This window comes from Acartia tonsa, chromosome 14 (genome assembly GCF_053477335.1).
Source record: "Acartia tonsa isolate MP-2025a chromosome 14, ASM5347733v1, whole genome shotgun sequence".
Classification (NCBI taxonomy): Eukaryota; Metazoa; Arthropoda; class Copepoda; order Calanoida; family Acartiidae; genus Acartia; species Acartia tonsa.
This window is the reverse complement of record NC_137273.1, coordinates 15,747,495-15,763,032: the sequence shown is the minus strand read 5'-3', so window position 1 is coordinate 15,763,032 and position 15,538 is coordinate 15,747,495. Positions and strand designations below refer to the sequence as shown.

Below are 15,538 nucleotides of genomic sequence, written 5' to 3'. Positions count from 1 at the left end.
ATAGGAAATAATCATATAATATTTATTATTTTTGTAGAAATCTATCTATAATACGATTCAATACATGACATTTTAGTATGTCTAAGAACCAGTTTTAATAAATATTGACTATTTCAACTTTTATTCAACTTCATTTGTCCAGGTGACATAAGGGTAAACTTGTTTTATAGGTAAATTTGATTTATAGTGTGAAAAGCGCACTACTAAATAGTTTGGAATCAATGAATTGCAATGCATTAAAAGTACCCAAAGTTTTTGAGCCGACGAATAAGACATTGTGACTATAAAACTTTGGGTACCAGTGTAACTTACAGCCCAATATCCCCTTGCTCCCTGCAGAATCCTAATCCCTTGTCCCTGGGTTTATCCATGCATGTATGAGATATATAAATATATAGAGAGTTTTCCAAATCAAGCCAAATTTTAGGTCCTCAAAGTTTTTAAATATATTTTCTCATTCATTGGTTTTAACAACTTTTGGGACTCTTATTGAATTTTGATTGGTTGCTTTATTAGGTTGGGTGTCCAAGCGTTTCAACCACTGATTATAATCAATATATCGGCCATTGTCTTATCGCTTTACATCTTTGGAAAAAAGTTTAAAGAATTTAGGGGGGGAAGTATATATTTACTCCTCAGTGGCATATTTCATAATGTTCTATACCCATCTCATTCAAAATATAGCCCAGAACCTTACAAAGTCAAAGCTTCCCTAAAAAAGATGAAATTAAAAGGACTCTTCACAAGAAAACATAATATTATAGATATAATTAGACATAATATGATAGTGTTTTTTAAAAAAGAGAAATACTTAAACAATGAAGAAATGATTTTTTTCTTTTTTTTTTGTCTGCGAATTTTGTCAAAATTTTATTCAATAATCATACCATTATGCGTTTTTGTATCAACACCAGAAAAAATTTGTAAAATTTACTTTCATTTTCGTCCACTCGCACACACACACACATAAAAAAGCGCTTTGACCACTTCCAGTCGTGTTTTAAACGTCTCTTACAAAGCATCTCTATCTTCAAAGTGACTTTTTTCATAACAAAGAAAAAAATAAAACAAATCTGTACTTTAAAACATGTTTTATTAATAGTTAAAAGGTGAATTTAAAAAAAAATAAAAACAAGAATAGTAGAAAGCTTAGGTGGTTGATGTCAATTGAAGAATAAAGATCTGAGGTGAAAAAGTACATAGTTATTAATTATTAGAAAGCTTATCCTTTTATAAAAGTCACAGGATCTGTGTCTGTCTGCACCAAAGGATCTCACCAACCGCTGAACCGATATGGTTCTCCTTTACACTGAAGCTTCTTATGGTTCCTGATAGGGTTAAAGCTATTTCATTTAGCTTAAATAGGAATGGGAAAAATTTTTTGGGAGGGTTATTTTTTCTGTCGCGATTTCTCTTGGGAGGTTAGAGAAATCTTCCCCCAAAATAGTTTTAAAATCCTCTTTGGATCTATAAGAAGCCTCACTTTTATTATTTCTCTTGGGGGGGTGGTGGTACTCCCCCCCCCCCTAAAAAGAAATAATTATAAATCTTCCCAAGACATATGAGAAGCTACTCTTTAAAGGAGAATCATATTTTTTCATAGGTTAGCGTGATCCTTCGCGACAGACATTAAAAGCTTACTACTTCATAAAAAAACTTGCGGCTTCGCCCCTAGCCTCTAGGGGCTTGGGCCCCAAGAGGTTTGATGAAACCAAATTTTCGTATTTAAGATTTAAAATAAGAATGTAAAACAAAAAATTTCTTGGGGGGTGGGAAAATTTTTTTTTAGGGGGGGGGGGAGGCCACCCTACTATTTTAATTTTTTTTTTTTTGGGGGGGGGGTTTCAGTTTTAAGGAAGGTTGGGGGTGTCCCACCCCCCAAGAAAATAGGACCTTTGAGAAGCTACCCTGTAAAGGAGAACCCGATCGGTTCAGCGGTTAGCGAGATCCTTTGCTACAAACAAACAAACAAACAGACAGACAGACAGACAGACAGACAGACATCGTTCTACTTTGTATAACAAAATAAACGACTGTGTCCCTAGCATCTATGGGAGAGAAGGGGCAGTAAGATAACTTTGGACCTTCTCATGACTTACATTTGACAATAAAATAGCCTAAAACCTCCTAGGACCTGTGATTTAGCGAGATCTTAACGGACAAACGTGCAAAAAAAAAACTTAACAGCTTAACCGATATGGTTCTCAGTTACTACGTAGTTTTGAATAGGTCCTGGGAAAGTTTATAACTTTTTGGAGAGGGTACCAACACCCTCCCAAGAAAAATCTAGAAAAAATTATTTCCCTCCAAAAATGTTTAATAAAATTGAAAGTGGGGTAGGGGTAACCCCCCTCCCCCCACTACCCCCAATCTCAAGTGCCCCAAGAGGCAAATAGGGGCGTATCCGCTGGAATGGAATAAAAACACTGAATATATGTCGCACATCTCTGTTAAAATGTAGATCAAAGATAACATGAGAACATAAGTTCACTCTTTGTCTCTTCTTCTACAGGGATTAAATGAATATGGAAACAAAAGAAACATGCAGGAATCTAAATGGATAAGAAAATGGCCGATAAATTAATGTACATCCCCAATTTTTGAACCCAAAGATTACAATTAATGGTTTAAAGGTATGGACACTCTACTTAATTAACTAACCAATCAAAATTCAATAAAAGTCACCAGAGCTGGATCTTTAAAACATTTTAGTGGTGAACCAAATCGGGGCGCGCCAAATTTCAGCCAATCACAGCGCGGCATTTTAAAAATGCCGCGGTGTGATTGGCTGAAATTCGGCGCACCTCGATCTAAATCACCATTAAAATGATTTAAAGATCCAGCTCAGAGTTGTTAATCAAATTAATAGGAAATGTTATAATGAAACGTTGGGGGCTAGTGTAATAAAAAAGGCCATTGTCCCCTCCCTTTAGGTTAAAAATGGCGTGCGTGGAAGGGTTCCTTTCGTCATATAGCTTGAAACCTTCCAAAGACTTAAATTTGGAAATAAAATAGCCTAAAACCATCCCAGGACCAAAATGAGGCTTCCTTACTTCCCAGAACTCAATAGATTAAATATTTATCGAAATTGACAAACAAAAAACAAAAGAATTATAGAAGAGGGAAGGGAGGGGGGGTTAATTCACTCTGGAAAAAAATGGATTTTGGCCACTTAACATTTAACCTTATGAAAGAACTAGAAAAGGCCTCAACAAATTGACAGAAAGAATTTCTATTATAAAAACCAGGGTTCTAAGACAAAAACAAATAAATTGATACATATTCAATGATTATCAACAAAATTTCCCCTTTTTAATAGATTGAAATTAATGGTAGAAAGGTTTGTACACTGCTTGTTTTGAACCAACCAATTGAAATTTATTTAAAAGCAAAGGTAAATGAGTCAATCCTAGTTAAGACTCCTAGACAAAAGCCAAGTGATTAAAGGGTTGGTTGTCTCAGTTAGGGACTGAACATTGAAGTGTAAAATGCACTAATACTCAAAGATTACTAATAACAATGTCTTATTCGATGGCTCATTTAGGTACTTTATTGAATTTTGATTGGTTGGTTATGAAAATAAAGGGATTTAATTTTTTCAACCAATTATTCAAGGGGTAATAAAATTCATATAGACCCCGAAGCTTGAAGCAGCTGTATAATTATTATTAGGAATCTGAAGGGACATATTGACTATAAATATATAAACACCCTAAACATAAATGTCTAAGGATGGGGGTTATGGGGTGTTCACCCCCTCAAACTTTTTAAAATGCATTAGATTACCCCCCTCAAACCTTTGAAACCCCTCAATGCACCCCACTCAAAAAAATTAAGAGCTTGGACGTCCCTGACCCGAAAGCGCGGCCCAACTGTATAATAATAATTGTTTATCCTAGGTGTATGTATACAAGAAGGAAGGATCAAGCCTAGTATAATATTAATTGTGTATCCTAGGTGTATGTATACAAGAAGGAAGGATCAAGCCTAGTATAATATTAATTGTGTATCCTAGGTGTATGTATACAAGAAGGAAGGATCAAGCCTAGTATAATATTAATTGTGTATCCTAGGTGTATGTATACAAGAAGGAAGGATCAAGCCTAGTATAATATTAATTGTGTATCCTAGGTGTATGTATACAAGAAGGAAGGATCAAGCCTAGTATAATATTAATTGTGTATCCTAGGTGTATGTATACAAGAAGGAATGATCAAGCCTAGTATAATATTAATTGTGTATCCTAGGTGTATGTATACAAGAAGGAAGGATCAAGCCTAGTATAATATTAATTGTGTATCCTAGGTGTATGTATACAAGAAGGAAGGATCAAGCCTAGTATAATATTAATTGTGTATCCTAGGTGTATGTATACAAGAAGGAAGGATCAAGCCTAGTATAATATTAATTGTGTATCCTAGGTGTATGTATACAAGAAGGAATGATCAAGCCTAGTATAATATTAATTGTGTATCCTAGGTGTATGTATACAAGAAGGAAGGATCAAGCCTAGTATAATATTAATTGTGTATCCTAGGTGTATGTATACAAGAAGGAAGGATCAAGCCTAGTATAATATTAATTGTGTATCCTAGGTGTATGTATACAAGAAGGAATGATCAAGCCTAGTATAATATTAATTGTGTATCCTAGGTGTATGTATACAAGAATGAAGGATCAAGCCTAGTATGATAAAAATTGTGTATCCTAGGTGTATGTATACAAGAAGGAATGATCAAGCTTAGTAATTGTGTATCCTAGGTGTATGTATGCAAGAAGGAAGGATCAAGCCTAGTATAATATTAATTGTGTATCCTAGGTGTATGTATACAAGAATGAAGGATCAAGCCTAGTATGATAAAAATTGTGTATCCTAGGTGTATGTATACAAGAAGGAATGATCAAGCTTAGTAATTGTGTATCCTAGGTGTATGTATGCAAGAAGGAAGGATCAAGCCTAGTATAATATTAATTGTGTATCCTAGGTGTATGTATACAAGAAGGAAGGATCAAGCCTAGTATAATATTAATTGTGTATCCTAGGTGTATGTATACAAGAAGGAAGGATCAAGCCTAGTATAATATTAATTGTGTATCCTAGGTGTATGTATACAAGAAGGAAGGATCAAGCCTAGTATAATATTAATTGTGTATCCTAGGTGTATGTATACAAGAAGGAAGGATCAAGCCTAGTATAATATTAATTGTGTATCCTAGGTGTATGTATACAAGAAGGAAGGATCAAGCCTAGTATAATATTAATTGTGTATCCTAGGTGTATGTATACAAGAAGGAAGGATCAAGCCTAGTATAATATTAATTGTGTATCCTAGGTGTATGTATACAAGAAGGAAGGATCAAGCCTAGTATAATATTAATTGTGTATCCTAGGTGTATGTATACAAGAAGGAAGGATCAAGCCTAGTAATTGTGTATCCTAGGTGTATGTATACAAGAAGGAAGGATCAAGCCTAGTAATTGTGTATCCTAGGTGTATGTATACAAGAAGGAAGGATCAAGCCTATTAATTGTGTACCCTAGGTGTATGTATACAAGAAGGAAGGATCAAGCCTATTAATTGTGTACCCTAGGTGTATGTATACAAGAAGGAAGGATCAAGCCTAGTATAATGTTATTTGTGTATCCTAGGTGTATGTATACAAGAAGGAAGGATCAAGCCTAGTATAATATTAATTGTGTATTCTAGGTGTATGTATACAAGAAGGAAGGATCAAGCCTAGTATAATATTAATTGTGTATCCTAGGTGTATGTATACAAGAAGGAAGGATCAAGCCTAGTATAATATTAATTGTGTATCCTAGGTGTATGTATACAAGAAGGAAGGATCAAGCCTAGTATAATATTAATTGTGTATCCTAGGTGTATGTATACAAGAAGGAAGGATCAAGCCTAGTAATTGTGTATCCTAGGTGTATGTATACAAGAAGGAAGGATCAAGCCTAGTATAATATTAATTGTGTATCCTAGGTGTATGTATACAAGAAGGAAGGATCAAGCCTAGTAATTGTGTATCCTAGGTGTATGTATACAAGAAGGAAGGATCAAGCCTAGTATAATATTAATTGTGTATCCTAGGTGTATGTATACAAGAAGGAAGGATCAAGCCTAGTATAATATTAATTGTGTATCCTAGGTGTATGTATACAAGAAGGAAGGATCAAGCCTAGTATAATATTAATTGTGTATCCTAGGTGTATGTATACAAGAAGGAAGGATCAAGCCTAGTAATGGACAAGGACGGATATGTTAACAACGGATTTTATCCGGTAAGTAATATTTATTTATTTATTGTAAAATTCAGTTAGTTAGTCAACTAGTTTTATCTAATATTTTCATTTATATATCCTTTGCAAATGTTTTTTCAAAGACTTTTTAGGGTGAAGCTTTTGGAATTTTCGGTGTTTTCACTCAAAGAGCCCAGTGAATACAGTAACCCCTCTTCGTGGAACTGTAAAGGGCTAACAGGACACATATATTAAATTTAACCAACCAAAGAATTTTTAATCCAATCTTAACCAGACAAATGCCATCTAGCTAAAAAAGATGCGTAGATTTCATTTCTGGCAACCAGAAAATCCGCAGAAATCGAATTAACGAGATCCAAAAAAGTTTCATTAAAAAAAACCTTACACCAAAAAGAACAAACAATAAATATAACGACGACTTAGTTTCTTTTTCCTTTTTAATACGAATTTTTTAAACTAATTTTCAGGCATTCATGTATTTTATAATATTCTTTTCTGAGAAACATAAAAAGGATTTTTAACATGAACAAAAAGCTTCTTTTAGTTCTAATGAAAGATACTCTTTTTTTCTTGTAATAAAATTACTTTTGTACATTAAAAAAACCCGCATTGTCTCTATTTTATATTTAAACATGCATGTCGTAATGATTAATAAAATCCAGCCATTTGATATACCTAGAAAGAAAAAAAAGAATATTTTCTCCCTGTGGGCAAAAGAAATTTTTAATTATAAGGGTGAAAAAAAGGTTTTTGAAAGATTTAGTGAATTAAAAAGTGAGGTGACATAGTAATATAAAAATAATCGGGTGTAGTCCTTTTGTAACATCGCACCTTATGGGGCGATTCTTTGTATTTAAAACAGTAGCTTATCTCCTATTTCTAGCCCTTGCGAGGGGGCTCTAACCCTGCGGAGCCAATTACCTAACCCTGTGGGGCAATCACCTAACCAAATATAACCTAACCTAACCTAAAATAACCTATAAAAAGCCATTTTAAAAATACAACGAATCACCCCTTATGGGGCCATGTTACGAAAGGGACGATTCCCAAATAATTAAATATGTTTTTTTTGTGGGACAGTCATTCATTTAGTAGCGAAGCATTGTTATGAAAATTAAATGCCTTTAATTTTTTCAGCAGCTTATTTGTAATGGCTCCAATACTGTATACTATGTCTGTATGTTTATTAGCTCTCTCCATTTCTTCTTTTTGGTATTAAATCTTGTTGGATAAACTTTTTTTCTGTACTGAGAATTTTTAATTTTTGATTACTTTGTTTCCAAGTGACATAAAACAGGCCTTTAATTACTGATTAAAACTGTGTCTTATTTATGCATAATTTTTTTCACTTTGGGACACCCTAAAAAGGTTAAAAATGAAAATACTTTGTTTTGTCAGGTATGTCCAAGGGTGTGTTTATTGTTTACCCCCCTCCCCACATACACACACCCAAAACGCATTTGGGGATGTCATAGGCACCATGTATATTTAAGAAAAAAATGTTATTTTACTCATCCCCCCCCCCCCAACCAAAAAATTTACCAACAACCATTTTGGTGGAAGTATTTACCCTCCCTTCCCCAAATAAAATAGGATTTTAAAGAATTTCGTCTTTTTATCTCCCCCACCCAAATAAAAAAGCTTTGATGTCCATGATCATGGCTCTGAATACAATGTAGTTCCACCTGATAAAAACAATGTAATAGTTTAACATATCTATGTTTCCATGTAATAATGTATGTATGTATTTAACCATTTATATCCTAATATATAAAGTAGTAAGCTTTTTGTAGTAAACCTTCATATATGCCCTGAAATAGTTTTAGGCTATTTCAGTTTTATAAATAAGTCTGGGTATTGTTTTTTCTGCACTTTCATATTCCTTCGATTATAGATCCCCTAGATGCAAGAGGTGCAGCCTCTAGTAGGTTTCATAATGTTATTTTACCCCCCCCCCCCCAAGTCCCAACCCATCCACTTAACCCTTAACAGTCCTAACTGAGAGTTAGATTTTTTTGTATATCTCCACCCTGGCGGGCACAGGATGCCAGCAAACCTGGAAGGGTTATCCAGGTTTTTATCTCCAACCGCCGATTTCGGCGGCTTGCAGCTGCCGAAATTTATGTTTTGAGATTTCTATTATAAAATTTACATAAAAATAAACATTGTATGAACAAGATAAAATAAGAAAATGACAGCTGTTTAAAATTTTTTAGCAAAAAAGGACCTACAAACAAAGGTTATTAAATAAAAGGGCGAAGGAAGCGAAAATTGACTTTCACTCACTTATAGTCGGAAATTCATTATCAAACAGAGGGCATGCACAAAAATTTTAAGCCTTTTAGCTCTAATAGGAAGTGAGATAATAAAGGGGGGGGAGGCATTGAATGCCCCCCCCCCTCCCCCTGGCCGATAAAGGTGCGGCAAGAGGCCCAACTGTTAAGGGTTAAGCTTTGGAAGGGGTCCGACTGTTTAGGTTAAAATAATTTCAATTTATTTATCTCTAGGGGCTCTGTTTTCTGAAGGGTTAAGAAGGGAACGTAAAATAGCTTAAACCCATACCGGGACCAATGTAAAGTTTCCCTAAAATCGAGAACTCAATCAGTTTAGCAGTATCAAACCTTAAGATACTGACAAAATATCTTACTAAGTTTATATGATAGGATAGGCCCAACAAGTGTTATTTATAATTTTAAATTCTATCAGTCTAATAATAAAAGCGGAAAGAGTTTATAAAGACGACACAAAAACATTTTTAAAAATTACTTATTTTTTTCTTTTTTTAGATTCTTTAATGATTTTAACGTTTTTATTATGTAAATGAATAAAGTTTTATTCAAACTTAAAGGAATTAGTCTTTTTCTTTGAAATTTATATGTCTAAACAGTAAAAATATGAAGTTCTTTATTACGAAATCTCAAATCATTAGATTTTAATTAAGTTTATTTATAAAAATAAAGAATAAATTTGGCAAAAAATATAGCTACAAAAAGGATTACTGCTTTATAAAACTACCTTGATTGTAGAATTGCATTGATTTTGTTTAATAACTGTAAAAAATGAGTTTTTATGTGATGCGTTGCTTATAATGAAACCTAAAAGTGCATTTTATTCAATGATAGAGTGAAAAAAACATATACCTTGTTTTATAGTTTTTTTTCTCTCTCTTTTTATTCATTTATATAATATGTATATTAAAAATAAAAAGTATTTAATTCTTTAAATATTCATACTTTGCTAAAATGCCCTGGTTACTTTATGCAATACATTCGCTCTAAAAAGGATTCAGTATCTGACTTTTGCATTTAAAATGATAGATTTTATACCAATTATTATGTTTACTGCAGAAAAAAATTATTTTTGTGTTTATATGCAATTTTCTATAATAAAATGTGAGAAATGCCTTTTTTCACACATAGGGCGAAAAAACTAACACTGAAAATAAAATGTATGTCTTGAACATGTCCTAAACTCATAGATAAAAACTTTCATAAGAACATTTATTTCAAAATATGTCATTTAAGGCATGAAATTAATTTTGCAAATTAACATTGCAAATGTTTGCAAATAACTTTTGAAAATGATTTCTGCGGATTTTCTAATTTACATAGGTGTTTTCTGCACATTTTCCCCTTTCCAAAAATACCTTCCTCGTTAAGATTGGCTTCAAGAAAGTATTTACTTTCCCAAAATGATATGTGAGGACGTGGGTCTGCTGCCACTAAGCCTCAAATTTAAACCTGTTTGGGTACTTTTTTGAAAGATGGATTGTCATATTTTGGTCAGGTTTAGACTTCCAGCTGATTTTAAAATTGTATCAGGTTGATTTCACTGCGGCTGCCGAGCCCTGGAATTATGGAATGTTTAAGTTAATCCATCGTGCTGTTAAATTCTGATTATTCTGAATTATACCACATTTTTAAAAGTGAATTTAAGATTTTTTTCTGGATAAAACTGTTTGAATTAAAATTTTTAAATCTTTCTATGGGATTTATACGTCTGTAAATGAAAATATTATTTATTCAAAAGGTAAATTGTATGTTTTTCATAAAAATTAAAATGAAATTTGCTTGCTAATTTTTGCATATGGTTGAAGGGAGGGAGGGACACTTGGCTGTTTATTACACTAGTCCACAATGTCCTATAATAACGTTTTATAATTCGTTGGCTTCACAACTTTGGCGACTTTTATTGCAAATTGATTTAATTTTATGTATCACCAATGGGGATGTACATCAATTTATCGCCCATTGTCTTATCCCTTTAGATTACTGGTATTTACCCCACTCTACAACATGATAATATGAAAACCCTTTTGAAATGACACTTTTGATGAAAAAGGAAGGACAACCATTAAAATTCATGATGACTATTTCTTAATTTTCATCTTGAAGAAAACATAGAGGTACTAATATTATGAAAAACAAGGATGGCAACATCCATAAAAGCAAAACTCAACAAATCAGAAAATAAGACAAACATTAAAAGTAACATGATGTCTTTGAATCTATCTGTCTGGAACGAAGGATCTAACCGTTGAACCGATATGGCTCTCCGGAGGTTTCTGATAGGTCCTGGGAAGGTTTATATCTATTTTAGAGGAGGATACCATCGCCTCTCCAGGGGATGGCTTAAGTGAAATAGCCTCTAGAAAAATCAAAGAACTCAATTTTATCCACATTACTTAGAAGTTTGAAAAAAATGAGTTCTAACATACATTTTGCTTCAGAATATATATATAATTGCATTTGTTGCACTCCCCCCCCCCCCCTCCCCTCCACCCTTCCAGTAATTTTTTTTCGCCACTCGCCCCCCAAGGTCAAAAAGATGAAAAAAATGTTGCTAGTGCAATGCACAAAACAGGCTTTACCACCCCCCCCCCCCCCCAAATTTTTCTTATATATAATGGATTTTTAATTGATTAAAGAACTTACCAATAAATGACAGGAGAAACAGCAACCTAGATTGAAGACAATATCCACCTATATTCTACATCCATTGGTCTGATTGCAATTGCTTTATTGTTGTACTAGCGGATACGCCCCTAGAGACCTCTTGGGGCCCTTGAGGTGGGAATTCATCCCTTTCCCCCACTATCAGTTGTAGTATTCTAAAGAAAACAGTTTCGGGACCCTTGTAGGAAGGGTAAATCAGTAGTGACACCGCCTAGCGGGACTCTAGAAGTATTTTTGGTATTTTCTGCTATTTCTCTATGGAGGATGGTGGTACCCTCCCCCAAAATAGCTATAAACATTCCTAAAAACTATGAGGAGATACCGTGTAAAGGAGAACCATTTTGGTTAAGTGGTTTGCGAGATACTTCGTTACATACAGACAGTCAAATAGACAGGGATTCTTTTACTTTATTAAGAACTAGCGGCTACGCCCCCTACGGCACATAGGGGCTAAAAACTGGATTAAAACTTATAATTGTACATTCTATATCCGCGAAAAGCCGTTTATAATACGATGCGAGAAATAACTATTATTTTTTTGGGGGGGGGGCCTCATTTTTAATTTTGGTTTTAAAAATTTAAATTTTTTTGGGGGGAGGGGTATTCTTAATTTTTTTTTGGGGGGGGAGTTGTCCCACCCCCCAAGAAAATAGTTATAAACATTCCCGGGACCTATGAGAAGCCACCCTGTTAAGGAAAACCCGATATCGGTTCAGCGATTAGCGAGATCCTTCGGTACAAACAGACACACAAACAAACAGACATCTTGTTACTTTATAATAAGAATTGTGTGTTATCTTTCAGGAAGGAATTTTTATTAAAGTTAAAGTATACCTAGCTTTTTGTATCTTTTAACTCACACCTTGTTAAAATGCGTTGCCTCTCTCAAACACACTTTTTTTTCTTCAGGGATCTAAAGGGATAAGACTACGATTGATAAGTTGATGTACATCATCAATGACGATACACAAAATTACCCATTCTGTAAATTAAAATTATTGGTTAAACACTCAACTTTATTAACTAACCAATCTAAATTCACTGAAGTCCCCGAAGTTGTTAGGCCAACGAACACAAACCTTATCTTAAACTTCGGGGACTAGTGTAATATACAGCCTATTTCTCTTCTCTCTGTGTGTGTATTCTTACTTTTTATAACTTAGTATGATGATTCCTGTTATAGTTAGGTACAACTTAAAAAGCGTAGGAATCTTTTCCAGTAAGTTCACAGGTCGATTTGAAACATATTAATCTTTGTAACTTTTTAATAAAAGATTTCATATGATTTTTTTATTGATATAAAGATTCATAGAGCGATTAGACACTTTTTGCTAAGCGAAGCAACTAAGAAATCAAGTATTAAAATGTAAGTATATCCGTATTAATCATCCAGTATTTTTTTTTTTGGGGGGGGGGACTTTTTTGCTTTAAGATGTAAATGTTCATTTATCTGTTTGATTTGTTACGCTTCACTACGTATGGATGTTGTCATATATCGAATCCTAAGTTATTATATAAATAAATGATAAGAAATAAAATTATGAAATGTATAATTGACGCAAAAGTATTTAACAAGGATGATAAAATCCTCGAAAGTAAAGCTCAACAAAACATGACACTTGAAATAATTAACGTTTGCAATCAAAGAACTTTTAGTTCGACCGGCAGGGATTAGGCCCTCGCTTAAGCTGTAGATATGGTTTTTTTATTTAAAGAAAATAGAAATGGGTGGGGGGGATGTTGTTGTTCAAAAATAGGTTAGAGTGAAAACATCCTTATTATTAAGTTTTAATACTTTAGATCGGTTTTAACAGGCATCAGTTAAATTTAAAACTCCTCTGTAGATTGAAATTAGTAGTTGAAACGTTTGGACACTGAACTTTATAAATCAAACAACAAAAATTCAATAAAAGACCCAAAGGTTGGTAAGCCCACGAATAAGAAAACGTTTTTTATAAATCTTTGGGGACTAGTGTAATAAACAGCCCAATGTCCTCTCCCTCCTTCCTGGGTATTTACTACATTTTATTTTGTTTTTGCAGATTTATTTTCGGATGTTAACTAAATCAAATAAACATTTTATAAAATGATTAAAAATACGCACAGTGCTTTCGAAGGTGCTTTGACTTTAGTGTCAGAACCTAAATTGGGACATAGTTCATTTCATTACTCTAGGTTAGGTAACTTTATTTCACTTTTCAATAAAATCTAAAATGCAGCCGTTTTTGAGAAAATTAGATTTGAAAATTTCAAGTTCAAATTTCACCCACTAGGAGTCACCACATAACCATGACAAGAAAAGCAAAGATTATTTATTTGAAATTTTAAAGAAGTTTGTTTTTATAAAGTTCTTCATAAAACTACTCCTAAAGTGAGTTGATTCATGGCCATTTTTATCAGTTGCTTTGCTAAGGTCACGGAAATTCAGCCTTAAATAAATCATATATAAAGAGGTTTTATGACAAACTTTATAAAAGCAAAGTTGTTCAAAATTTTAAATAGATAATCTTTGCTTTTATTGTCATGATTATGCGGTGACTCCGATCCTAGTGGATGAAAATTGACCTTGAAATTTTTAAATCTAATTTTCTCAAAAACGGCTGCATTTTAGATTTTATTGAAAAGTGAAATGAAGTTCCCTAACCTAGGGTAATGAAATGCACTACGTCCCAATTTAAGTTCTGGCACAAAAGTCAAAGCACCTTCATACGCACTGTGTACGAAAAGATAAGCTTCTTAATCATTTATTGATTTCCAGGGATCTTAGTGATAAGCCAATAGCTGATAGATTTATTTACATCCCAGATGATGCACAAATTACCTTTTCTGTAAATAACATTTAGTGGTTGAAACGTTTGAAAACTTAACCTAATGAACCAACTAATCAAAATTTAATGAAAGTCCCCGAAGTTGTTAAGCCAGCGAATAAGAAAACGTTATTATAAAACTTAAATAAGCAGTGTTACTAGCCCCTTAATTATCGTCCATTCCCTTAATTCCCCCATATATTAGTAAAATTAAGGGCTTAAGTGGGCTAAAAAATATTTGTCTGATAATTCTTTTACAACTATTTATTTTTCATAAAAATATTAATAAAATTAACGTCACATAAAAAATAAAGCAATAAACTATAATTAAAAGCAAACTTTTTGCCCTTTAACCTTTTTAAATAAGATAAAAACAATCATGAATATGAAAAATGATATTGATTATTTTAAAATTGACAATATTTATTTATATTTATATGATTAAATTCATCAACTTTTTATTCGTTACTTTCTCTCAAAGTATCTATTAAACACCGAAACCCAACACTTCTTACTTTAGCAATAAATTTAAAAAAAGAGAGGGGGATGTTATTTTCTTACTTTGTTTATCCCTGCGGGGCCCTTACTCTGCGGGCTACCCAGGACCTAATATAACCTAACCCAACCTGACTTAAATAAAAAAAAAGAAAACCTGAGTTAGAGGGTTCCTGTGCTCAACTGCGCACTTTCAGGGAAACCGCCTTTCATTCTGTATTCCTGCTATCTTGGACGTCCAAGCTTTTTTTTTTGGGGGGGGAGATAGAATGAGACTTTTTTTGGACGTCCTTGTCTGCTCCATCTGGAATTTCCTCTTCTATTGTAGCAACATTCATAAATATCCAGGGAACTAAGGGGATAAGACAATTTAATTTAATGTACATCCCCAATGGTGTTACACAAAATTAACCCTTTTTGTACAATTACAATTGGTGGTTGAAAAGTTGGACTCCGAACTAAATGAAACAAATAATCAAAATACAATGAAGGTCTCCAAAATTGTTAAGATCTGGAGACTAGTGTTAGAAAGAGCCCAGTGTCCCCTCCCTCCCTGATCAAAATCCCAACTCATTCCCTTTACTTGATGATAAAGAAATAATTCAAATTATTCTTATAAAAGTAAAGCAGTAAAAAACTCTTTCTTCTCATTTTTTGAAGAAAAAAAAATAGCTTAAAACCCCATTCTGGGACCTGTTTGAAGCTTCCTGAAAGGGAAAACTCAATCAGTTCAGCAGTTTCAGTAAAAATCTTGAGGACAAGAAAGCTTTATCTCTAATGCAAAGTAGAGTTATGTCTGTCTGTCCGTCTGTCTGAAGCTTAAGATCTCGTTAACCGCTGAACCGATTGGAATATACCTACTTTTCCTGCGGTTGTTTTATTTATTTATTTTGTTTTAAATACCTTGACTAGAAGCCATATGTTTCAAAGCAAAGTAACATCTTCAAAAAGACCATGATAATCTTGAAATAGCGAAGTAAATCTATAGATCACTTTTACTCTGTCAGTCTACAA

The 15,538-nt window shown here is 33.3% G+C and overlaps 1 protein-coding gene across 3 annotated transcripts in view; it reads left to right on the top strand.

Moving 5' to 3' along the window:
- Positions 1-15,538, top strand: part of LOC145306548 (metalloreductase STEAP4-like) — a 73,243-nt gene that overhangs the window by 17,553 nt on the left and 40,152 nt on the right. For 2 of the 3 annotated variants that reach the window (XM_080148731.1, XM_080148730.1), the window contains exon 2: positions 6,214-6,288. In XM_080148731.1, the coding sequence (XP_080004857.1) occupies positions 6,250-6,288 (39 nt within the window). In that variant the 5' untranslated portion in view covers positions 6,214-6,249. Of the gene's footprint in view, positions 1-1,003; positions 1,188-6,213; positions 6,289-15,538 lie in introns of those variants that run through there. The other variant, XM_080148732.1, reaches the window with a different exon arrangement.